This window comes from Heloderma suspectum, chromosome 5 (assembly GCF_057233095.1).
Source record: "Heloderma suspectum isolate Gila_16-S chromosome 5, 16-S_ref, whole genome shotgun sequence".
NCBI lineage: Eukaryota > Metazoa > Chordata > Lepidosauria > Squamata > Helodermatidae > Heloderma > Heloderma suspectum.
Window position 1 is genome coordinate 94,237,350 of NC_139462.1, and position 25,579 is coordinate 94,262,928.

General features: G+C 45.2%; 1 protein-coding gene across 1 annotated transcript in view; it reads left to right on the forward strand.

Annotated features, from left to right (window-relative positions):
- Positions 1-25,579, forward strand: part of DLC1 (DLC1 Rho GTPase activating protein) — a 332,632-nt gene that overhangs the window by 108,320 nt on the left and 198,733 nt on the right. The window contains exon 4 of the mRNA XM_084856695.1: positions 13,069-13,102. Coding sequence (XP_084712821.1) covers positions 13,069-13,102 — 34 coding nt within the window. The remainder of the gene's footprint in view (positions 1-13,068; positions 13,103-25,579) is intronic.

Consider the following 25,579-nt stretch of genomic DNA (forward strand, 5'->3'; position numbering starts at 1 on the left):
GTGGGATTTTGTAAGCTCTCAACAGAAACTGAAGAAACACAGAGAAAACATAGCAGAAGAGTGAATCACACAGATGACCTGTAAAATGTGAGTGAACAAAAACTGGCAGTTTCAGAGTAAATACTTAGGGTGCTTCCTAATGTGGGTGCTTTAGCAGTGCCCAGACATTGCTTTTATATTTCAAGCTGCAAGTGGAATGATAGTTGGATGGGCAGTCCCTTTTCCCTGATGCCAAGGGGAGGGCGTATTTTGACTGTGACCATGGATGGCATGGGGTAAAAGAGTTAAAAACTCCCCCTTCCTTTTCACTAAAGTCCTGATCGGGGTACATGTGGCTGTAATTTAGGGGGAGCATGGAAAGTAATGGATGGAAAGGTAATTCCGTTAAGAAAGGGAAGAGCTAAAGTAAGAGAACTCATTCCTAGAGAGGAGGGACAGACCACAGAGAGAGGAGATGAGTACAGTGACCTATAAAGGCCATACAGTATGTTACTGGCCCAGCCTCCACAAAAAACCATCATGGGGCAGGTGTAGATGAGTTGCTCATCCACACCTGGGGAGATTGTGCAGCTGTTCCATGGCTTTTTAAAGTCAGATTTTCAGAGCTTTAAAAAGAAATGAAAGGTAAACCGGGAAAACATGATGGAGCGGCACAGAGGATTTGATGGTGTTATGCTAATGCCCTATAAAAAGTGAGTAAATAAAGCCTGGCTATTTCATGGTAAACCCCTGATGTGGAAGCACCAGATCTTCAGATTAAACTAGTTTTATTCATAGTACAACAAAACAGCCTGTTCTAAAGAGCCTGACCTCCTAGCTCTGTTGTTTCTGTGGGGTAGCAAATGGCCCTTCTTAAAGGGAAAGCTTACTCTGTCAAAAGCATCCTCAACTAATCTTGGACATCACAGTCAGCCTAAGTCAGTTAGAGCTTTATAGGTTATAATAGCCAGTGTCTTGAATCGTCCTTGAGCAGGGAGTTGATGCAATTCAACTTGCATCAACTCCCTGTTGCTTGTGGCCATTTGGCTGATGCTGTATAAAGTATCCACTAGCCACTATTTATAATTGGTAATGCTGCACCAGTCTCTCCAGCAACAATTCTGTTACCACACTAGGCAAGCTTCAATTCGCTTTACATGCAAAAAGCAGCCAGCTAATTGATATTACTGCAGTGCTAGATAGTGTCTGTAAAAACAGAGTTTGTCTAACTTATAGTCCAAGCCTTTGTATTTTTTTTCTTCCCAGAGACAGCAGAGTGCTAAAGTTGAAGGCCAGGGCTAAGATCTGACATATTTCGCTTAGAAATGGACCATCCTCTAGAGGCCTAATGCTTTTCATCCATCAACAGAGGTTGTGTTGGGTTCACTTACACAACAGCAGATCTTTTTCCACAAGTCACTTGTTCAGCTAATGTTTATCTTGTAAAACCCTTTACAACCACAAACACATCAATAAAACCTGAAATCTGGCAAAGTTAATTACTAGAAAATAAAAGGGCAATCATATCTTGGGGACTGGTAATTAAAATCTCATGTTCCCTTTTTATTTTGGCAACTGTGAATATATGCATATCTACAAATATGATTTTCTTGTAAAGTCTTAAAATTTTATTGTAAAGCCTCAGGAGTACTTACATGACTCTGGTGATTTGGGTTATTTCCATTGCCTCTTGAATGAATATCTGTCTTGAGACCTGAACTGGCTGTTTCATGTTATTAAAATATATTCATAATCTACAATGTCACTGAACTACATCTGCTTTATATTTAATATTAGTACAGTGGAGGCGGAGGGAGCGGGGGCGAGGATGACTCACAGACAATGTATGCACAATGCTTTCTTTTTATTAGACAGCTATTTTAATGTACCTCCTTCACAGTGCGCTACTCTAACATGAATCCAACTTTGCTGCCTGATTCTCAGGGAAAGGGTGTGGCTAGGAATGACTGTTCCACCTTTGGTATACCAGGTAGGCCTGCTCCTAGGAAATACAGACCTAGTCACTATAATACATGTTCTGATAAACTCTAGACTAGACTACTGCAATACTCTCAGTGTGGGCTACCTTTGAAAATTATTCAGGAATGACAGTGGATCCAGAATGCTGCAGCTGGCTTGCTGTCGGGTGGCCACTTATGCACTGCCAAAAAGAGGAATTGCATAATCCCAAAAGAGGACAAAAGAGAGTGCCAATTTGCATGACATTTGCATATGCAAATTTATATGTATAGGTGCACATTTAGAAATAATTACTATAATTTAAATAGAAATACAGTACATCTCACCAGAGTGGGGGAGGCTGTCATGCAGTGACCTCAGTCTGCTGTCCAGGTGCTAACTGTTCCTGGGCAACTTCAAGGCCCCTGCTCTCCCTTCTGATGCTTCTTTATCTTTAAACCGGATTTGAACTGGACATCCCTTCAAATACAGAACACCTCCAAATAGAGGACTGTCTTCTGGCAGCCCATCAAATAGATGACTGTGAAGTTGGACACCCAGCCCCGCTAGCACTAGCTGAAGATAACATATAACTTGTTCCCTGAGGAGAAAGGGCTGGGAATGGAAGGAAAGGGGATGTCAGATGGACTTCTTATCTGTTTTTGTTTGTACCTCTGCATGGAGTTATAGCAGCAGTGTAGCGACTGAGCCCCTGCAGATGCACCCCAAGACGTCATAGGAACTGGTTCTTAGTCAGATGGGTAGGGGGAGGTGGAAGGAATTGTTGAGGTGTCAAGTTTGCAGGACCACCCCCCCTTCCCGGTGAGAATAGCAGTGCCGGAGAGGGTGAAGCCCAGCTTCAGTCTAATCAGTTGGATGACATCCCGGCCAGGCCCTCCCCTGAACCTGTGGAAATGCAGGCTCCTAGCATGGAGGAGGAGGTAAGAATAAGAGATCCCAGAGTCAGACATCAGACAAAAAGGGAGGAGCAACGCAGTGTCACGCAGTGCTCCAAGAGACTTGCAGCAAGGGAGGCAAACTTGTGGAAAGACCCAGCTTGAGGGTGGGTCTTGGTCTGAGAAGAGGGATCCATAGTAGCCAGCAGCAGTTTAGTAGCAACTCTCTCTCATTCATGGTGCTTCAACCCAGGTGGTTACCTAAAACCTACTGTATTATGCAAAGCCTGCTAGCCTAGGAAAGCTGTCTGTAGCCTGAAGCAAGGCCTGTTTGTTTGTCATTTACATAATAAAAGTAATTGACTGGAAACATGGCTTGACTACAAAGGAAGCCAGGGACTGGGCACCTGACAACCAGGAACAGTGGCAGCAGGAACCCCATGTTTTCTCTGAGGAAGGAGGAGCACTGTGTCTCCCAACAAGTGTATTGGTGTTCTGAGGGGGGCTGGTTGAATGAGGATTGCCTGTTGTGAGAGCGGCATGCTGAGCATTGGAGGGGATCCCCTTTGAGAGTGGTGTGTGTGTGAGAGGGGGGGGGGGTGTTGAGTCATCCAGACCTGTATGAATACTGCAGGTGCCTATGGGACTGACCTGTTTGGATCATGACAGGGTTTGGCTTTCCATGACTGAAATGATATTATCTAGCCACTTGTTACATTGGTGTTGACATGCCCCTGTCACTTCCAGCAATTAAAGAGGAAATGGGGGGGAAGAAGTTAATCTTAAAACACCGAAAGTATTCCTTCCATTCCAAGGAGATGGAAGAAGGATGAGATTTTATTAAAAAACAAAAACCAGGAGCTGAGTTATTAAATAGTTATGTTCTTTATTAAGCTGACTCCATATGTAGTTTGTCTCCAAATGCAGATACCTTGTAGTTTCCATTCCACTTCTGCCCACTCTAAATCAAACTAACTTCATTTCCTATATGTTGTGCACCAGTAAAAATTATCAGACACCTCAGTACCATCTAGCTGGCATACACACACACACACACACACACACACACACACACACACTTGATCAGCCCTCTTTTACAGATGCTTCTATCTTATTTTTGGCTTACCAGCTTTTGGATCTGGCCCCCAACTCAATGGCCCTTTATAGATCATTAGCATTTGTTTTAAATTATAGATAATCTTGCACTCCTTTCTCTCAAAACAGCACCTATCTTGGTTATTTGGATGAAGCTGGACAGCCATCTGTCAGGGATGCTTTGACTTAGATTCCTGTATTGAACAGGGGGTTGGACTCAACAGCCTTATAGGCCCCTTCCAACCCTACTATTCTATGATTTGGTAAGATGCTGTGGTAAAGTGCATTCAACCAGACTGTAGTGAATAAAGATTTAATGATTGTAGGAACCTTTTAGGGGCATTTCGGGAAGAAGATCTCTGGTTGGTGTTAGATGTTGTTGTTAGATAGCTACCTGTACTTCAAAACTCTAGGCTTCAGTTGTGCTTTATATTCATATCAATTGTTCCAGTTATTAGTCTCTTATTAGAAGAGTCTCTAGTACAACAAGTGACAACGAGGACAAGATATGCAAATGCATTTAAGGCGAATTGATTACTCAGTTAAAAGGGCTGATGACTGATGAACTAATTTTTATTTTTATTTTACAAATTGGTTGACAGCACTTGTAATTAATGTGCTGCAATAGCCAACTGCCACTGATATGAACAAATAAGAATGAACAGTTATTTTAAATATTGATTACATAATTAGGAATTTTATTTGCATTTCTCTGTTTATATCTAACACTGTGGAATAGAAAAGATCTGGAAGGGTCTTCTTTTAAAACAGTCAACGGTTTGATCATGTGGAAGTTATTAGTACAGTTCTTTTGTTTCATCAGGTTTGAGGAGTTTAGAATAATGTGAAGTTACACTGGACCCATCTGGCTGAGCAGGAAAATCCCATTTAATTGCTCTTTTGCCAAAATGTTAAATCACTTCCTGGGAATGCAATTAATTTAAAACATGTGGAAACCATTGGGGAAGGTCCACAGTGAATTGGAAACTATTTTTTAGATGCAAGCATTTTTCATAAGTAACAGTAAGGCATGTTATCCTACTGCGTTGATAGTTAACAAAGTCTGTTAACACCCTCCCCCACTCCAAACCCTAAGTCTTATGGGGCTTGTCTGATGGAACAATATTTTCTCACTCCTCACTGTCTTTTGTTGTTGAGGAAAATAATACTGATTCTCTTGTTTTATTGATGTTCTTTGTTCTTAGAAGCCACAGAAGAAATAAATAGGGTTTTTTAAATGTTTTTTTACCTCAACAAATATTTGGATAGTTGACCCCTTTAAGAATTCTCCCTTCATTCGTTTTGTCTAAATGATATAATATAATATCATATGTTCTGTGCTTGCTGTTCAAGCCTGCCAAAGTTGTTAACATCTGTAAACTGCCCAGAGAGCTTTGGCTATGGGGCGGTATAGAAATGTAATAATACTAATACTAATACTAATAATATGCTTAGGGACAAACTATTCATGATACAGAAGATTGGCTCCCCTGACTCTTTTTAGATGTAAAAGCAACTTTAGTCCTGTCCCCTCAAAATTAGATAGGGCCCATGATGTCGTGGAAAGTGGTTTAATTATTTCTCCTCCATCATTTCCCCAATTTGAATCATTCCCCTCTGAAAGCACTTCTTAGCCAGAAGGGGGTAGGAGGGGAGAAGAGCACTGAACTATTTGTTAATCTCCTGACTTATCCCATAGTCCTTTTCTAGAACTCCACAGAGCCCAAGTCCTTTTAAAAAATCCTTAGTTGCCCCCGCTCTGGGTGTTCCAGGCTCCAGCAACACGGATTTTAATCTTCTTATGCAAAGAACAAAAAAGAACCCCAATAATGGCTGGGGAAGAAATCAAGTCAACTCTTATAGCACATGGCCAGAAAAATCACGGGTGGGCAGAGTGTGAATGACCCAAGGCAAAGAAGTTATTTAAACAAATTGGAATCGATATAGTAGCATTTAAGAATAAATGAGGAAGGAAACTCCTAAAAATGTCAAAAGGCATAACAATTAAAAACGTACGTATTTGCATTCACTATTTGGATGTTATTTTCCAACCTGTGTCCCGCTCTTTTCAAATCCTGCTTTAGAGCAGAAGTCCTTTCTGAGATGAAGCCTATCACATATCCTCTCAGAACAAAGAAGCAGGAAATTATCCCACTGGCAAACTGATAACAACTCAACTGTCTAGACCAGGGATGAGAAACCTCTGGCCCTCCAGATGTTGTTGGGCTACAACTCTCATCAACCCTGACAATTAGCCATGCTGTCTGGGGATGATAGGGCTTGGGGTCCAACAACATCTGGAGAGCTACAGGTTCCCCACTCCTGCTCTAGACAAAGATAATTGTTTCAACTTCTACTTGAATTCCAGGTCACCTTCTAATTTGAGAAGCCATCTCACTGGGAGAAGGAATGCCATTTTTTATATTGGGCCAACCCATGTCGGCCACAGATATGCAGGGATAGGCTTGTACTAGTCATTCAGATAATGCGACTTTATCCATTAAAGTCACACAATATCACAATATCACAAAAAGTCACACAATATCCCAGTATGAATTCACAAATCCCATATATTGGTACAGTTGAACACATGGGAGCATAAGCTGGTAATGACTCATAGGGAAAGGAATAGGGAAGGCATCTGCTCTTCTTCAAATGCTGAACCAATTATTGAAAGAGAATAAGCATCCGTTCCATTAGAAATCACTGTTATCTAACACAGGTGCATATATTTTCCTGTTAAACATAGTATTTTGGTTTCATTTACGGGTCTATGTGTTTGCGAGAGCTTGGTAAGAGAAAATAAAGCAGATGTCTTCACAGGACAGTTTTATTTTATGTAGTGTGTTTCTTCATGAGTCATTGGTGAGGACCATAGCTCAGCGGCAGATTTGCATGCACAATGTCCCAAGTTCAATCCCTGGCATTCCCAGATAAAGGATCAGGTAGTAGGTAACATGAACAATCTCTTCCTGGGACCCTAGACAAGTGCTGCCAGCCAGAGCAGACAACACCAGACCGGAGAGACAAATACGTAGATAGCTATAGGAATAATGCTGCTGTTTGTGTTCCTGGAGTGTCCAAACAGCATCATGGAAAGAGCTATATGGAAATGTTCCCAATTGCAGTGCCTAATCAAGTAATACCTCTTGCACGGCTTTAACTTCTATCACTACTCACACTCGAAGGCCAATGTTTCCTTGCCAATCTCTTTATTTATGAGATTTTAAAAATTTGCTCTGATTTTCTCATGATGACTCAAATTTCATTTGCAATTGTCTTTTGATAGATTAATTGTATTGTGTATCATTAGCCACCCCTTCATGGATCACTGCCTTGTTGTGGCGAAGGGGCTTGCGTAACTTAGTGAAGCCATAAGCTATGCCGTGCAGGGCCACCCAAGACGGACAGGTCATGGCAGAGAGTTCTGACAAAATGTGGTCCACTGGAGAAGGAAATGGCAACCCACTCCAGTATTCTTGCCAAGAAAACCCCATGGAACGTATCACAAGGCTAAAAGATATGACGCCGGAAGATGAGCCCCTCAGGTCGGAAGGTGTCCAATATGCTACTGGGGAAGAGCAGAGGGTATTTCCAAGTAGCGCCAGAAAGAGTGAAGCGGCTGGGCCAAACCCGAAAGGACACTCAGCTGTGGATGTGTCTGGTGGTGAAAAGAAAATCCGATGCTGTGAAGAACAATATTGTTTAGGAACCTGGAATGTCAGATCAATGAATCAAGGTAAGCTGGAGGTGGTCAAACATGAGATGGCAAGATTGAACATCGACATCTTGGGAATCAGCGAACTAAAATGGACAGGCGTGGGCGAATTTAATTCAGGTGACCATCATATCTACTATTGTGGGCAAGAATCCCTTAGAAGAAATGGAGTAGCACTCATAGTCAACAAAAGGGTGGGAAAAGCAGTACTGGGGTACAATCTTAAAAATGATAGAATGATCTCAGTACGAATCCAAGGCAAACCATTCAACATCACAGTAATTCAAGTCTATGCCCCAACCACTGAGGCCGAAGAAGCTGAGGTTGATCGGTTCTATGAAGACCTACAACACCTTCTAGAACTAACACCAAAAAAAGATGTCCTCTTCATCATAGGGGATTGGAATGCTAAAGTAGGAAGTCAAGAAATCACCGGGATAACAGGCAGGCATGGCCTTGGTGTACAAAATGAAGCAGGACAAAAGCTAATAGAGTTTTGCCAAGAGAACATGCTGATCATAGCAAACACTCTTTTCCAACAGCACAAGAGGCGACTCTACACATGGACGTCACCAGATGGTCAATATCGAAATCAGATTGATTATGTCCTTTGCAGCCAAAGATGGAGAAGCTCCATACAGTCAGTAAAAACAAGACCTGGAGCTGACTGTGGCTCAGATCATGAGCTGCTTCTTGCAAAATTTCGGCTTAAATTGAAGAACGTCGGGAAAACCACTAAACCGTTCAGGTATGACCTAAATCATATCCCTGATGAATATACAGTGGAGGTGAGGAATAGATTTCAGGGATTAGACCTGATAGACAGAGTGCCTGAGGAACTATGGACGGAGGTCCGTAACATTGTTCAGGAGGCAGCAACGAAATCCATCCCAAAGAAAAAGAAATGCAAGAAAGCAAAGTGGCTGTCTGAGGAGGCTTTACAAGTAGCTCACGAAAGAAGGGAAGCGAAAAGCAAGGGAGAAAGGGGAAGATATACCCAACTGAATGCAGAGTTCCAGAGAATAGCAAGGAGAGACAAGAAGGCCTTCTTAAATGAACAATGCAAAGAAATCGAGGAAAACAACAGAATGGGAAAGACTAGAGATCTCTTCAAGAAAATTGGAGATCTCAAGGGAACGTTTTGTGCAAAGACGGGCATGATAAAGGACAAAGAAGGCAGGGACCTAACAGAAGCAGATGAGATTAAGAAGAGGTGGCAAGAATACACAGAAGAACTATACAGGAAAGATCTGAATGTCCCTGATAGCCATGATAGTGCGGTCACTGAACTTGAGCCGGACATCCTCGAGAGTGAAGTCAAGTGGGCCTTAGGAAGCATTAGTAACAACAAAGCTAGCGGAGATGACAGTATTCCAGCCGAGCTATTTAAAATCCTAAAAGATGATGCTGTTAAAGTGCTGCATTCAATATGCCAACAAATCTGGAACACTCAACAGTGGCCGCAAGACTGGAAAAGGTCAGTTTACATTCCAATTCCAAAGAAGGGCAACGCCAAAGAGTGTTCAAACTACCGCACAATTGCGCTCATTTCACATGCCAGCAAGGTGATGCTCAAAATCCTACAAGCTAGGCTTCAGCAGTATGCGAACCGAGAACTACCGGAAGTACAAGCTGGGTTTCGAAGAGGCAGAGGAACTAGAGATCAAATCGCCAACATTCGCTGCATCATGGAGAAAGCAAGAGAATTCCAGAAAAACGTCTCTTTCTGCTTCATTGACTACGCTAAAGCCTTTGATTGTGTGGATCACAACAAACTGTGGCAAATTCTGAAAGTGATGGGAGTACCAGACCACCTTACCTGTCTCCTGAGAAACCTGTACGAGGGTCAAGAAGCAACAGTAAGAACCAGACATGGAACAACCGATTGGTTCAAAATTGGGAAAGGAGTACGACAAGGCTGCATATTGTCACCCTGCTTATTTAACTTATATGCAGAGTACATCATGAGAAATGCCGGGTTGGATGAATCAGAGGTCGGAATTAAGATTGCTGGGAGAATTATCAACAACCTCCGATATGCAGACGATACCACCCTAATGGCAGAAAGCGAAGAGGATCTAAAGAGCCTCTTATTGAGGGTGAAAGAGGAGAGTGCAAAAGCTGGTTTGAAACTCAACATTAAAAAAACTAAGATCATGGCATCTGGCCCCATCACTTCCTGGCATATCGAAGGGGAAGAAATGGAAGCAGTGACAGATTTTACTTTCTTGGGCTCCAAGATCACCGCAGACGGTGACTGTAGCCATGAAATTAAAAGACGCTTGCTCCTTGGGAGGAAAGCTATGGCCAACCTAGACAGCATAGTAAGAAGCAGAGACATCACCTTGCCGACAAAGGTCCGTCTAATCAAAGCTATGGTTTTCCCAGTAGTAATGTATGGCTGTGAGAGCTGGACTATAAGGAAGGCTGAGCGCCGAAGAATTGATGCTTTCGAACTGTGGTGCTGGAGAAGACTCTTACGAGTCCCCTGGACTGCAAGGAGGTCCAATCAGTCCATCCTAAAGGAAATCAACCCTGAGTGCTCATTGGAAGGACAGATAATGAAGCTGAAGCTCCAATATTTTGGCCACCTAATGCGAAGAGAAAACTCCCTGGAAAAGACCCTGATGCTGGGAAAGACTGAAGGCAAAAGGAGAAGGGGACGGCAGAGGATGAGATGGCTAGATAGCATCACGGATGCAATGAATATGAACTTGAGCACGCTCCGGGAGAGAGCGCAGGACAGGAAGGCCTGGCATGCTATGGTCCATGGGGTCACGAAGAGTCGGACACGACTGAACGACTGAACAACAACAACAAATCATTAGCCATCCTGGGCATCTTTAGTTGTAGAAGTGAATTTACATAAGTGAGGGCACAATCATATGCGTGTTTAGACCAAAAAAACTCCTAGTAGTCCCAGCAAGCTGGGTTTGCCAAGGGTGTGTGTTGTTTGCTTGTTTAAAATATTTCTAGGCTGTGTAGATGGAAATGAGAGGCAGAGCTGAGTGTCATCCACATACTGATGACACTTGCAATTGAAGCATTTGTTCGTATATTTGTTCATTTGGCCTGGCCACTTTTACAACATCAGAGTCTCTGTCATTACTGGAAGCACTTATTGAGGCTGGTCAGGCAAAGCGACCCGTGATCCATGTCTATAAATACTTGTTATTGGTGAATAAATATTATATACAGGCTTTTAAGCAAGAATGGAATAGGGAATTGGATTGCCCCATTCTGCCTAATCAGTGGATCAGCATTGACATCTATACTTGCAGCATCTGTGGATCTTAGGGTATGCTACTCAGCAAAAACACTTCTTACATGTCTAATGAACACTGCAACATCTCTTTAGCTAATTGCTGATGGTGCAATGCAGCTAAAGGTTTTTTTAAAACATATGTTTTCACAATGTCCAGTAGGCTTTTTCTTTTTGGGAGAAGTCATTATACAGGTACATTTTGTACTGGAACAGGCATTAATGTTCACTGATGTACATGCTCCTTTAAATTATTTATGTCCTTCATGGAAATTAATGAATGGTCAGCATAAATGGATTCTCCGAACCCTCTTGACAACTGAAAGACTATTACATCACTGGAAGGATTAAAAACTCATCTCCTCTAATGCAATGGATTGAAGAGCTTATAATGCTTTCAACATTTGAATGGGTGGCATATGAACACCACCTTCAAATGGATACTTATTTGGACATCTTTTCCACTTTTGTTGAAGCCTGTGTATAATTGCTAGTTAGTTGTATTTTCATGCATACAAATATATATGCATTTCATATAATTTCATTGCTATGGACATATACAAATGCATGTATGCATATTTTTAAAAGCTCAAAAAAAGAAAAAAATACTGATGACACTTCAGCCCAAACCTCCAGATGACTTCCCCCAGTGGTTTCATGTACATGTTAAAAAGTAGGGGGGGCAGGATGGAACCTTGTGGCATCCCACAGACTAATGGCTGATGGTTTGCTGATTCCTAGCTTAGAACATTTCTTCTTTGACTGACTCTGCTTCTGGTTTCATTTGATTTTTTTTAATGCCTCCAGAGATTCAACTTTCATTCCTCACGATTCTGTCCCAGTTGGACCATGGAGAAGTCTATTACTAAATGCTGCAAGTCAATTGCAGCATGGATTAAACATATCTTTATCCTAAATGTACTTTGAGATCCTGGAGACCTCAGTCCTCCAGAAGGCATCACTCTTTAACCATTCTGTTTGTGGTTTGGAGGCTGGGCTAGGCAGAACCAGTTGAAGCTTCTGGTGAGTAGGAAGAGCCAGGCTGATCTTTTCCATTTTCCTGCTAATTGGCCCTGGCAGTTAAAATGGAGTTCTGTTACATCTGGCTGCTTTTTTTGCAATTAACAGTTCCTGTGGATGATCATCTCACATGAGCGATGCATCATGTTACTGAAATGTGCTATTGAAGAGCAAAATAATAGGACTGTAAGCTGTGTGCCTGTATTCATGTTTATAATAATATATTTCAATCGGAAATATGGATACATTGATACATGTCTGTAGGGCTGGTAGGTACAACATTGAATTGCCTGGACTGAGATCAAGAACTCGCTTGACTCGTGTGTGTGTGTCTCTCTCTGAGTATATCTGTGTGTTGGCAGTCCAGTCTAACCAGTTTAAGCTGTAGTGCTGCAAGTAGCAGCTCATAAGACTGGGCCATAAGCAGCGGTGCATTCAGGGTGGGATTTTGGGGCAAGATCTGTATTCAAGGTGGGGGAATGCAGCTCACCTGGCTTACCACATTTTGAAGTAAGTGAAGTAATACACATGACCATTTAAAGAACAGAGCTCTCATAAGACCATTGAGTCCAGAATCTAAAATTACTTAACTGCACCACCGGACATAAGTTGTTTTCTGTTTGTTTCTAAAATGTGTGCTACCAATGACTGTGAAGACTTATCCCTGACTGTTTTAATGTTTTCATTCCTGGATCTGGTTTCATGCTCATTTTAGTTCACTGTTCTGGCGTCTCGGTGATTACATAGTGTTTACTGCAATGTGTTTACTGCATAGTGTACTGTTTACTGCATTTATCTCAATGTTGTTCAGGACCTTACACTGCTACAGTATGAGTGTGTTGTATCGCTGATGTGGATAGATGTACATAAAGATAAGCATAGATAAGCAGCAGAGAAGAGTGCGAGAGCAAGCGTGCAAGTATGCATCTTTTTTGGATGTTCATATGCTCAGGGGCTCTGCTCAAACATTTGAATGTGTATCAGTTGTGAGGAAGTTTTGCCCTATGATGCTGCTCTCAGCTTCCCTACTGTATTCATTTTACTCTGGAGAACATCTGGAGACAGAGAGACGTATAATCACACATTTCTATTTTAGAACTCTGTTTTTGAAAATATAACATCGTTTTCTCCTTTTTCAGGCCATGCCAATTATTACAGAAAAGGAGAAGGCTGGTGAGTGAATGATGGTCTTTACTTTCTCCTTGAATTCATTTTTGTCAGCATATGTATCCTTATGGAAAGAGGCAGGCTCGAAATGCAATTTCAAAATAGGTGCAAATTCTGTACAAGAAATGGTTGTATAACAGCATGTAGTTTATTACCTACATTTTCATTCCATACTGTGGGGGGCAGGGGTGGGGGGGATGGTGTATGATGATCATAAAGATTTGTGAAAAGTTCACAAAATGAAGAACAGTCCTGTTAAGCTGATATGATGAGGTAATTTGGCTACTGCTCACAGTCAGAAAACAAAACTGAATATAATATGCCAAGATCTTCTTGTTTAAATTGTCAGTAAAAGAAATAATAGTATTTTTTATTATTTGGTTTGTTGGTACTTTGGTGCTTTGTCTGGGAAAAAAGGGGCTTAATGTCAATTTAGAACACACTTCAATGGCCTCTGTTAAATCAGTTTGCATTCTTCATATAATTGAAAACTATATTTTAGAGGTTCTAGGTCAGCCTTCCTCAACCTGGCACCTTCCAGATATGCTGGACTACTATGTCCATCATCCCATCCAGCACAGTCAGTGGCTGCTTGCCTGGGGGTAATAGGAGTTGACATCCAACACATCTGCTCTAGGTTGTCAGGGAAGACCCAAATTCTCTCTCACTGTCATATGAAAATCTCAGGGTATTTTTTTTTTAATTATCCAATTTGAAGAGGTTTGGGGTTGTTTCTTTGACATCACTTTGGCCCCACTCAGAGGAACTTCTGTGTATGTAAAGGCTACATGTGAAGTGGGATTATATCTGTCCACTCCATCCACCAGGTGTTCCTATTCAACCTCCAGGCCCACCAAACTTTGGTAGTAACGTTTGCAAATGGCCTATGTGGATAAACTAAACATTCTGGTAATCATGCACAGTTTAGCTATGCGTGATAGGTTTCTTTATGCTGGTGTAAGCACATGCTGCCCCAATTTGGATGCATGGCAATCTGGGAGGAGGGGTGTTAAACCTCCCCTCCATTTTTCCTGGAATTCCACACATTAAATTCTGGGGGAGATTTAAAAATAAAAGTATCAATGGATTTTGACTCTCAGTGAGTGGGTAGGCAAGATTCTGCTTTTTCATTGGATATACACTGTACACACACACAAGTCTGTGTATACACAGAATTTCCCAAAAGTTCTTGAGTTATGGACTATAGTTGATACCTGCATAGTAAAAACAAGGAAGAGTCCTGTAAAAGACTAACACATGTATTGTGGCATAAGATTTCATGGACTTGAGTCTACTTCATCAGATGCATGAATGGTTAACCTAAGTTGGCAGGCATATAGACACATGAGAGAAAAAATGTAAGCAGTGAGGCTAGAGGGAAATTAAATGCAAAAAGTAAACACTGTGACAATTACATTAAAGCTGAAATGTATGTTTAAAATAATTGCAGTGACCACTCAAAACTAGCACTGCCAACACTGCTGGCACTGACAAGCTAATTTACACATGTAGTTGGATCCATTGGGTTGGATCCAGGCTTAATCATACTTACAGCACACCCATTGAAATCAATGGGATTTAGGTAAATTCCCACTGATTTCAGTAGGTCTACTGTAAGTATGACTACATCTTGCTCAAAGCCACTATCTCGATTCAGGGGATAGAACTGAACTCCAGACGGAGCAATCCCACCAGGACAGGCAGCTGCCTTCAAACTCGAAGGCAACTACCTATCCAATGCAGGGATCGTCCCGTCCATGCTTCAGCCACCCTTCATTTGTGGCTAGACAGCTGATTTTGGCTGTCTAGCCATGGGAAGGCGGAGCGGGGGAAGCAGCGGCCAGACAACACGTTGGATGTGTCGTACCGGATTTCCAACTTCCCCGCCCCGGCATGCCCCCAGGAATGCTCCGTTTTCACCGCACCGTGCTCCTCTTCCGAGCGCGCCGTGCAGGGCTGTTCTGCACTGTCTATGAGGCAGCGAGGGAGAGAGTGAAGGTCAATTCTCAGGGAACCGACCAATCCTATGGCCATCTAGCCACTGACTAGCAGCCATAGGATTGTGCTCTTAATAAAGTATAATTTAGTGACTTTATGCTGAAGTTCCTTTGTTCAAGAATGGCCACTTTGAGGTCAGTAATGGAGTGACTTGGGAGGTTGCAGCAGATTCACATAGCTATTTCTCTGGAAATTATTACCTGGATAATGTACATCTTCATTTCAATTCCAGTGAATGAATTCATTTGAATCATAGAACATACTGTCCATGATGACAGATAAGTTTGTAGATGCCATATCAAATCTTATGAAATGTTAGCATTTCTCTGTGTAAATGTTTTCATGGAGAATCCATCTCTATAGTGTGTTTAGGAGCTCAGGGCAGTGAACATGGGGCTAGAACATAAGAAGAGCCATGCTGGATCAGAGCAATCCAGCATTCTGTTCAAACAGTGGCCAACCAGCTGTCAACCAGGAACCCACAAGCAGGACACGAGTGCAAGAACACCCTCCTGCCCATGTTCCCCAGCAACTGGTGTACATAAACTTACTGCCTCTTGTACTGGAGGTAGTGTCAGGAGCGCCCTAGCTGCCTCTTGCAGTCCCCACCAATAGCCAACTCAGGACACAGACGACGAGGATTCTTTCCGGGACTTTATTTCTTTATTACTTTATGACTCTTTCAGATACTAATCACTAGCGACATAGCAAGGAACAGCACTGGGGAAAGATAGCAGAGTAGCCTAAGCTCCAGGTAAGGCAGTTGATCCCCGTTTGAGGGAGAATCACTTGAAGACCCTGAACTTATGGGCTAGGGAGAGATCCTCCCTCTTTCCCTTGGGTCCTTGGGACGCGACCGTTGTTTGCGTGCCAAACGAGCGCTATGCTTCCTTTCTGTGCTCTCCATCTGTCGTAGCTCCCCGCGTCTGCGCCGAGCATCCAGCAAGCCCCCCTCCAGCACTCTCTCACTGCCAGGGTCACTATCTATCCCAGGAAGGCTGGCAGGAGGAATCTCTGCCAGCTGCTGTGCTTGTGAGAGATAAGCGAGCTCCCCTCCCATGGATTGCTGTTCCTCCTCAGAATCAGAACTGCTCTGGGGCTCTATTGGCTCAATTTCCACCCTGACATCATCCCCACTCCCATGAGGCCCCCCCTCATGCTACTCCCCTGGGGCCCCGGGTTTGTGGGTGTATAGCTGGTGGAAGCGCCTCAGCAGCAACAGAGCATGCACATTTTCTGCGGGTTCCCAGGATCGCTCATCAGGCCTGTACCCCTTCCAGTCCACCAGATATTGCAGGTGGCCGCGAGAAAGGCAGGAGTCCAGAATCTCCACGACCTCAAACTCCTCCTCCCCTTCCACCAGCACTGGCAGCGGGGTGGAGCCGGCCAAGCGATGAGGGTCACCAGAAACCAGGGGGGACAGCAAGGACGTATGAAAAACAGGATGTATCTTCATGGAGTGGGGGAGAGCCAGGCGAAAAGCAACAGGGTTAATCTGGGCCATAATCTGGAAAGACCCCGTGCGGCGAGGCGCAAGCTTCCTTGCGGGCGAGTGAGAGGGGAGGTATTGGGTGGACAACCAAACCCAGTCCCCCAGTTGCAGAGACAGACCCGGCTGGCGCCGCCGGTCTGCAGAGGCCTTGTAGGCTGTCTTGGCTTGCTCGAGGGAGTCCTGTAAGAGGTGGTGTACTGTTCGCAACGCCTCTAAAAAGTCATGGGCCGCCGGCACTGAAGAGGGAGCTAGGGTGGACGGGAAAGCCTTGGGGTGGTAACCAAAATTGGCAAAAAAATTGAGTTTGCAGGGTGGAAGCATGGCAGGCATTGTTATAAGCAAATTCTGCGAGAGGCAGCAAGGAAAACCAGTCATCTTGCTGGTAATTGACATAACAGCGCAAATATTGCTCCAGAGTCTCATTGGTGCACTCGGTCTGACCGTCCGTCTGTGGATGGTGGGCGGAGGAAAGACAGAGTGTCACATGGAGAAGCCCAAGTAGCTCCCTCCAGAAATGGGCAGTGAATTGGGCCCCCCTATCTGAAATGAGACCCTCGGGCCATCCGTGGAGCCGGAAAACATGCGTCAAAAAAACTTCCGCCGTCTCCCTGGCTGTGGGCAACCCAGAGCAGGGGATGAAATGGGTCATCTTAGAAAACAAATCCACCACCACCAGAATAGTGGTCTTACCGTGTGAGTGAGGCAAGTCAGTGATGAAGTCAAGGGAGAGCAGTTTCCAAGGTCCTGAGGTGGTAGGCAGGGGGTGAAGCAAGCCTGTGGGCTTGCCTGAGGGGGCCTTCACCCACTGGCAGGTTGGGCAGGAGGCAACATAGGTCTTGACGTCCCAACACACACGAGGCCACCAAAAATCCTGTGTCACTCCGTGCAGCGTCTTAGCGAAGCCAAAATGCCCAGCAGTGGGGGAGTAGTGGCACTGATGGAGGACCTTCTCATGGAGGGATCTAGAAGGCACATAGACCCAGCCAGAATGGTAAAGCAGGCCACCTCGCAAAGAGAAGGGGGTAGAGTGGGGGAGGCCAGATGCTAGCCCCAATTCCTCCACTTTTGTATGGACAAAAGCATCCTGAGCATGTTCAGAGTGAATAAGTTCCTCCCAAGAGTGAGGCACCACAGCTGCCACCAGGCTCTGGGGGGGAAGAATCAGTGAGGGGGGGATTTCCCTCACCCCCTGGCTGGAGGTCCAGCTTATGAGAAAGAGCATCTGCTTGTAGGTTGTCGGAGGCCTTCACATGGCAAATCTTAAGGTGGAACTGGGGCGGGGGAAGCGACCACCTAATCTGCCGCTGGTTTAAGGCATGGGCTCTGAAGATGTTCCAGGTTGCAATGGTCAGTTCTGACTTCGACTGGGTGCTGTGCCCCCTCCAGCAGATGACGCCAGGTCTCCAAAGCAGACTTAATGGCCAACAGTTCCTTCTCCCAGATGGTATAATTCCTCTCAGACATGTTCAGCTTCCTGGAGTGGTAGGCGCAGGGTTGCAACCCGCTGCCCACCCGATCTGGCTGAAAAAGCACCGCCCCCACCGCAAAGTCAGAGGCATCAGTTTGCACTACAAAAGGCTTCCTTCAGTCAGGATGTAACAGGATCGGCTCAGAACTAAAAAGCTTCTTAAGTTCCTTGAAAGCCTGTTGGGCAGATGCCATCCAATGAAAAGGAGATTTCCTGCCCTTAAGGAGGTCCGTGAAAAGAGATGTCAGCCAAGCAAAGCTGGGCAGGAACTTTCTGTAAAAATTAGCAAACCCCAGAAAATGTTGCAAGTCCTTCTTGGTGGATGGAGCCTGCCAGGAGAGGACAGCCTGGACCTTTGCAGGATCCATCCTGATACTGTCAGCTGAGATAATGTAGCCAAGATAGTCCAAAGACGTTAGGTCAAACGCACATTTCTCCAGCTTGGCATAAAGATGGTGCTTGCGGAGGTGCTGGAGGATGGCAGAGACATGGTGCTGATGGGCGTGGGGGTCCTCAGAAAATATAAGTAAATCATCGAGATACACAATGAGGAAAGTGTCCAAATAGTCCTGGAAGATGGCATTCATAAAACGTGAAAACGTGTGGGGGAGGTGCAGGCAAGCCCAAATGGCATCACTAGGTATTCATATGCTCCATACCGGGTGCCGAAACAGGTCTTCCACTCATCCCCCTCCCGGATGCAAATCAGATTGTATTGCAAACCTGCGCCACGCAGGTCCAACTTTGTGAAAATCTTGGCTTGCCCCAGGCACTCCAGCATCTCAGGGGGAGGGGGGAGGGGGTACTTGTCAGGGATCGAGACTGAATTGAGGGCTCTGTAGTCGTGCACTGGGTGGAGTTCTCCAGATTTGTTGGTCACAATGATGGTAGGGGCGCAGGCGGGGGAGGAGGAAAGGTGAATGAAGCCATGTCTGAGGTTTATGTCCAAAAACTCCCACAGAGCTCAAAGTTCTGGCTCCAGCATCGAATACACCCAGCCAGCGGGGATGGTCACCCCCAGAATGAGGTGAATGGCACAGTCAAATGGGCGGGGGGGGAGCTGGTCGGCCTCCTTGTCGAAAACATCCTGAAAAACCACATACTTCTCTGGGAGGATCACGGTAGCTGAAGAACTGCCAGAAGCAGACGAGGAGGGGGAGGAAAGGGTTAACTCCTGGGCTGGGACCGGCGTCTCGGTCGGAAGGCAATGCTCCTGGCAGTAGGGAGACGCAAACTCCACTTGCTGAAGCCCCCAAGAAATCTGAGGATTATGCTTAGAGAGCCAGGAAACACCCAGCACAATTGCGTATTGGGGAACCTTGGCCAAGTGAAACTGAATCTGCTCAATGTGGGACTGGGCGCACAGAGTGAGCGGAGCTGTAATCCAGGTCACCGCACCCAAAGAAAGAGGACTCCCATCGATGGTCTCCACTGCCAAGGGGGCAGGAAGAGGCAGGGTAGGAATCTTGTGGAAGAGCTACGTGGAAGTGGAAGAGCTCTGAGGAATCTTGTGGAAGAGCTCTGGGGCTATGACCATGAAACTGGTCATAGCCCCAGAGTTCACTAAAGCTAGGGCCTCCACCCCACTGGGAGGAACGGAGGTGAACATGCAATAGCAGATGGGAGGGGGGGTTGCGGAAGGCACCCACCTGGTGGGGAACCGATCCCCACACTGGAGACCCCCAACAGGCTTGGGGGGCAGCCTAGTCAGGCCTGGGGATGAGGAGGAGGAGGAGGAAGAAGGAGAGGAGGGGGAGGCAGTGGGGCTGCGGGTCTAGCACAGCAGGTTTTGGCGAAATGTCCCAGTTTTCCACACGAAAAGCATCGGTGCTCCAGCGACTATCTATCTGGAGGCAGGTCTGGATGATGTCCTCCAAAGTAGGCGGGCTAGGCGTGTGTGCCAACTCATCCAAGATCTCGTTGTTCAAACCGTCCAAAAACTGAGCCACCAGCACGGCATCATTCCACTGTAAATTCTGCATCAGCAAGCGAAAAGTTGTCGCGTAGCTGGAAACTGAGTCCTTGCCCTGCCTGAAGCGGTGAATCTCCCGAGAAGCCATCTGCGTGCGCAGGGGGTCACCTAAAAATCTGGCCATCGCTGTCACGAAACCTTGATAGTCCCTGAGCAGGGGGTCATTAGCGAGAAGAAGTCCTGAAGCCCATTTAGCTGCCATACCTGAAAGTAGGTTAATGATGAAGCCCACACGAACCTGTTCAGTCAGGAAATCCTCAGGTCATAGGTACATGTACAGCTCCGATTGGGCCCGGAAAATCTGAAAAAGTCCTTTCTCACCAGAAAACTTATCTGGCAGAGCCACCGGGCACTTGCGGCTGGGGGGAATTGGAGGTGGTGGGGGTTGAACCGCAGCTTGCGGACTCTGTATGGCAGTCGTCAGTTGAGCCACTTGATCACGAAGAGCCTGGTTCTCTTGCGCGAGAGCTTGCACCGCCGAGTCCATGGCAGCCTCCAGAGGCAGTAGGAGCAGAGAGGGAAAAAAAGAGGAACGGGGACCAAGCTGTCAGGAGCGCCCTAGCTGCCTCTTGCAGTCCACTCCAATAGCCAACTCAGGACACAGACGACGAGGAATTATTTCCGAGACTTTATTCCTTTATTACTTTATGACTCTTTCAGATACTAATCACTAGTGACAAAGCAAGGAACAGCACTGGGGAAAGATAGCAGAATAGCCTAAGCACCAGGTAAGGCAGTTGGTCCCCGTTTGAAGGAGAACCATGGGAAGACCCTAAACTTATGGGCTAGGGAGAGATCCTCCCTCTTTCCCTTGGGTCCTCGGGATGCAACCATTGTTTGCACGCCAAACGAGCGCTACGCCTCCTTTCCGCGCCCTCCATCTGTTGTCGCTCGCTGCATCAGCATCCAGCAAGCCCCCCTCCAGCACAATCTCACTGCCAGGGTCACTATCTATCCCAGGAATGCTGACAGGAGGAATCTCTGCCAGCTGCTGTGCCTGTGAGGGATGAGCGGTCTCCTCTCTCACGGATTGCTGTTCCTCCTCAGAATCAGAACTGCTCTGCGGCTCTATGGGCTCAGTTTCCACCCTGACAGGTAGCATATAGCCTTCAGGACTAGTAGCCATTGATAGCATTCTCCTCCAGGTATTTATCTAACCCCCTTTTAAAGCCATCCAAATTGCTAGTCATCAGTACATCTTGAGGTAGCAAATTCCATAATAATAAATTCCATTATATTATCACAGCGACCCAATGATGTTGAAAGACAGTAATTTCCACACAACCACCCAATACATTTCATGACTGAATGGGGTTTTGAACTCATCTACACTGGCTCTCCATAAACCCTCACATCTTGAATTGTCCTTTTTTTTTGTGGCAGCTTTGATCTGTACATAGAAAAATGCAGAGACAATTAGAGGAGGCTTAACTGTAGGAAGGTCCCCCCAGTCTTCAATCAGGCAGCGTAAGAGACTCACTGTGCCACCACGCGGTGAGACGCACCGAAGACTATAAAGTGACTGAGTGATGACAAGGTGGGTCAGGCCTTAATGTGTGAGCTCTCAGCAGGAAGACCTTTTAAAAGTCACTAGAAACATGTTCTTCAGTCAGTAAACAAAATACTTTAAAAAAAAAAAACGTCCTAGCAATCTAGGAAGAATGTTTAAACTCTGATCTAATTGATACCCTAGTAAGAAAGCAACTGAAGGCTCTAATAGCTTTTGCAAAGTATTTTGATTCGGTTCTCTGTCCTATTTAATTCTTCATATCAGGTTTAGGGGGTTTAAGGTTGGTAGCATCAGATGTGCTCTGCTTTGTTAAATAATACCAGAAAGCTGGTCTCCTCTTTAAAGGAGATAACAAGTAGGTACAGATGTGAGAAAATGCATGAGGTTCAGGTAAATGAAAAATATCCTTTCTCTTGAAGATGTACATACCTTCAGAGAGAGAAGGAAAATTTAAGTCCTTAGCCTACCCCATTTCTGAGCCTGAGTTAGGGATGTTAGAGAATTCCACCACGGATCCCAGGGGGGGCAAATTCCAGTGAATTCGCCCCCCTTGAATCCATGGCGGAACGGAGCAACCCACCCCACCACCCCGCAAAAGCCCCGCAAAACGGAGCCTACCTGGCTGCAGCTCCAGCTGTGGCTTCAGCTCCGGTGGCGGCTCCGGTGGTGGCGGTGGCTCTGGCTGCTGCCAGACTGCTGCAGACGCAAATGGCGTCCTGAGTAGGGGATGCCATTTGCGTCCCTATGGTAGCCCGTGATTGGCTACGTAAATATTTACATAGCCTATCACCGCTAAAGCGGGGACACAAATGGCGTCCCCTACTCAGGACACCATTTGCGTCCGCAGCAGCCCGGCAGCGGCTGGAGGCCCCGCTGCAGGTTGGCTTGGCCGGTGGCTCTGCGGCCTGGCCGCAGAGCGGAGCTGGCCGGGCAGGATTCTGGGGGGAGGAACGGATCGCCTCCCCCCCACCGTGGATGCCCCTGGATGAAACCAGGTAAGTGTTTTGTACATCCCTAGCCTGAGTTAAGCTTCCCCTTTGCCGAATCCACAGTCAACATGCGGATACTGGGAGCAGGGCCACATGACACCGGGGCTGTGGCCAGGAGGCACAGTTGTGTTCCTCCTCGATGTGTTTGTCCCTCATGCATAGGGCTGACATCTGCAAAAAGCTTACATGGAATACAAAGATATAAGCAATGCAATGGACAGAGGTAGCCTGGCGACAGTTATTGATGGCCTGGTAGCCTCCCAGTTGGACTACTGCAATCTGTTGTACGAGGGGCTACCTTTGAAGACAGTTCAGCAATTTCAGCTGCTTCAAAACTGAATTGCCAGGTTACGAACTGGACTGGCTGATATGATCATATGATGCCAGTGCTTTGTTAGCTATGCTGCCTTCCAGTCCATTTCCAAGCCACATTCATAGAACAGAATCATAGTATCATAGAATAGTAGGGTTGAAAGGGGCCTATAAGACAATCTAGTCTAACCCCCTGCTCAATGCAGGAATCTAAGACAAAGCATCCCTGACAGGTGGCTGTCCAGCTTCATCTTGAACGCCTCCAGTGTGGGAGAGCCCACCACCTCTCGAGGTAATTGGTCCCATTGTCATATTGCTCTAACAGTCAGGAAGTTTTTCCTGATGTTCAGCTAGAATCTGGCTTCCTATAACTTAAGCCCATTATTCTGTGTCTTGTACTCTGGGTTGATCGAGAAGAGATCCTGGCCTTCCTCTCTGGGACAACCTTTCAAGTACTTGAAGAGCGCTATCATATCTCCTCTCAGTCTTCTCTTCTCAAGGCTAAATATGCCCAGTTCTTTCAGTCTCTCCTCATAGGGCTTTGTTTCCAATCCCCTGGTCAACTTTGTTGCCCTCCTCTGAACCCTCTCCAGTTTGTCTGCATCCTTCTTAAAGTGTGGTGCCCAGAACTGGACACAGTACTCCAGATGAGGCCTAACCAGTGCTGAGTAGAGGGGAATTAGTACTTCACGTGATTTGGAAGCTATACTTCTATTAATGCAGCCCAAAATAGCATTTGCCTTTTTTGCAGCCACATCATATTGTTGGCTCATATTCAGCTTGTGATCTACAACAATTCAAAGTTCCTTCTTGCTTGTAGTATTGTTGAGCCAAGCCTCCCCCATCTTGTAACCATGCATTTGGTTTCTTTTCCCTAGGTGCAGAACTTGGCATTTATCCCTATTAAATTTCATTCTGTTGTTTTCTGCCCTGCGCTCCAGCCTATCAAGACCACTTTGAATTTTGTTTCTGTCTCCCAAGGTACTAGCTATCCCGCCCAATTTTGTGTCGTCTGCAAATCTGATCAGCATTTGAAGTGTTAGTGTTGATCTTTAAAGCCATAAACAGCTTCAGACCAGAGTATCTAAAGGAACATGTCCTCTCATATGTACCTGCTCAGACCCTTAGATCATCTTTGGAGGCCTTCCTCTGGGTGACCCTGCTGAAGGAAGCTAGCTGGGTGGCTACAAGAGAGAGGGCCTTCTCAGTTTATGGAATGAACTCCCAAAAGAGGTTCGCCTGGCACCTATGTTGTTATCTTTTCAGCACCAGGAAAAGTCCTTTCTTTTCTCCCAGGCATTTTAGAGACCTAGTTCTTGAGTTTTATGGTGGTTTTATCAATTCCTGTGCTGATTATTGTTTTGCATTGTATTGTATTCTTTTAAATATTTGTATTGTATTTTATATTTTAATTCCATTTCATTTATTACATTTCCATACTGCCCAAGAGCCAAAGCTCTCAGGGTGGTTTGCAAAGATGAAAACACTTAAAAATGCAATAGTGTACATAATATAAAAACCATTTACATACAAACATATAAACAGACAACAGACACACACTCACACACACACTATATATCTATATCTATCTATCTATCTACACACACACACAAACACACACACACATTTACAATCCCAGGACCTGATTTAAAACTGTTTCTATCGCATTTTAGTGTTTTAACTGTTTTTAAGTCCACCCAGAGAATACTGGTTATTGGGTGGATTAGAAATGTAATAAATAGATAACACTTAAGGGTTTTTTTTAATGAGTACTTCAGAGCTTGCATGTCTGCATGAGACCCAAAACACATATGCTTTTTATTTCAAAAATCCATTCCTTTCAACTGGTCACACTTTTGTTGCTTTTATATGAACGGACTCATATATATATTTGGATTCAAGCTCTATGATTATCAGCCCTCTAGCTGGGTCAGCGTTTGTTTTCCCTGTCAAGTGAGTAGTTTCCACCTTCCAACTCGTCACTCTGCAAAACCAGTCCCAGCACTGCTTCCTGAACTGCATGGGTGACTGCCAAGCACCAATAAATTTTAATGGACATATTATTGCATTTGGTTGCTCCACTGGCATTTATGTGTTGGGAGAAAGGGCGATGACGAGTCTAGTTGCGTATGGTTAACATTTCATGTTAGGGTGTGTGAGAGACATATTTTTTAAAAGGAAGAAGACAAAGTTATGGGTTCAGTATTTCACTGAGTTACTTGCTTTGGCCCTTTGGTGAAGCCCCTAAATGCCCCTCCAGATTAATACAGCGTCCACAGCATAGGTTAGGCATAAAATTTTTAAAACCTAAAAAATATTGTGCCGTCCCTACCATTAGGTGGAGAGAGTTGGCAATCTCAAATGGAGCATGCTGGGGAGAATATACATGGTAGAAGCAGCCCCCCAGCTGTTCCCTCTGTCCCCCTGGCTGGGGGATGCCTTGAATTGTAGCCTAACAAATCTGGAGGGTGATGAGTTTCAAAACAGAGTTTTTCACTCCATTTCTTTGTGTTCTATAACACCAGCAGGGGAGAGAGCAAGCATGTGCTCCCAGCAGTGGAGGAAGGTGGGGGGAAAGGAAGGGGTGGAGTAGGAAATTACATGACACACTATAGAGACCCTAAGGCGAGCTGTGCCCATACTCCCATGCAACACTGCCCCCTTCTTGTAACTTGCAGGCGAGGTTGCAATATTCCCAACAGACCACACCAGGTTGGAGCAGGCTGCTTTATAAGAAGCTAA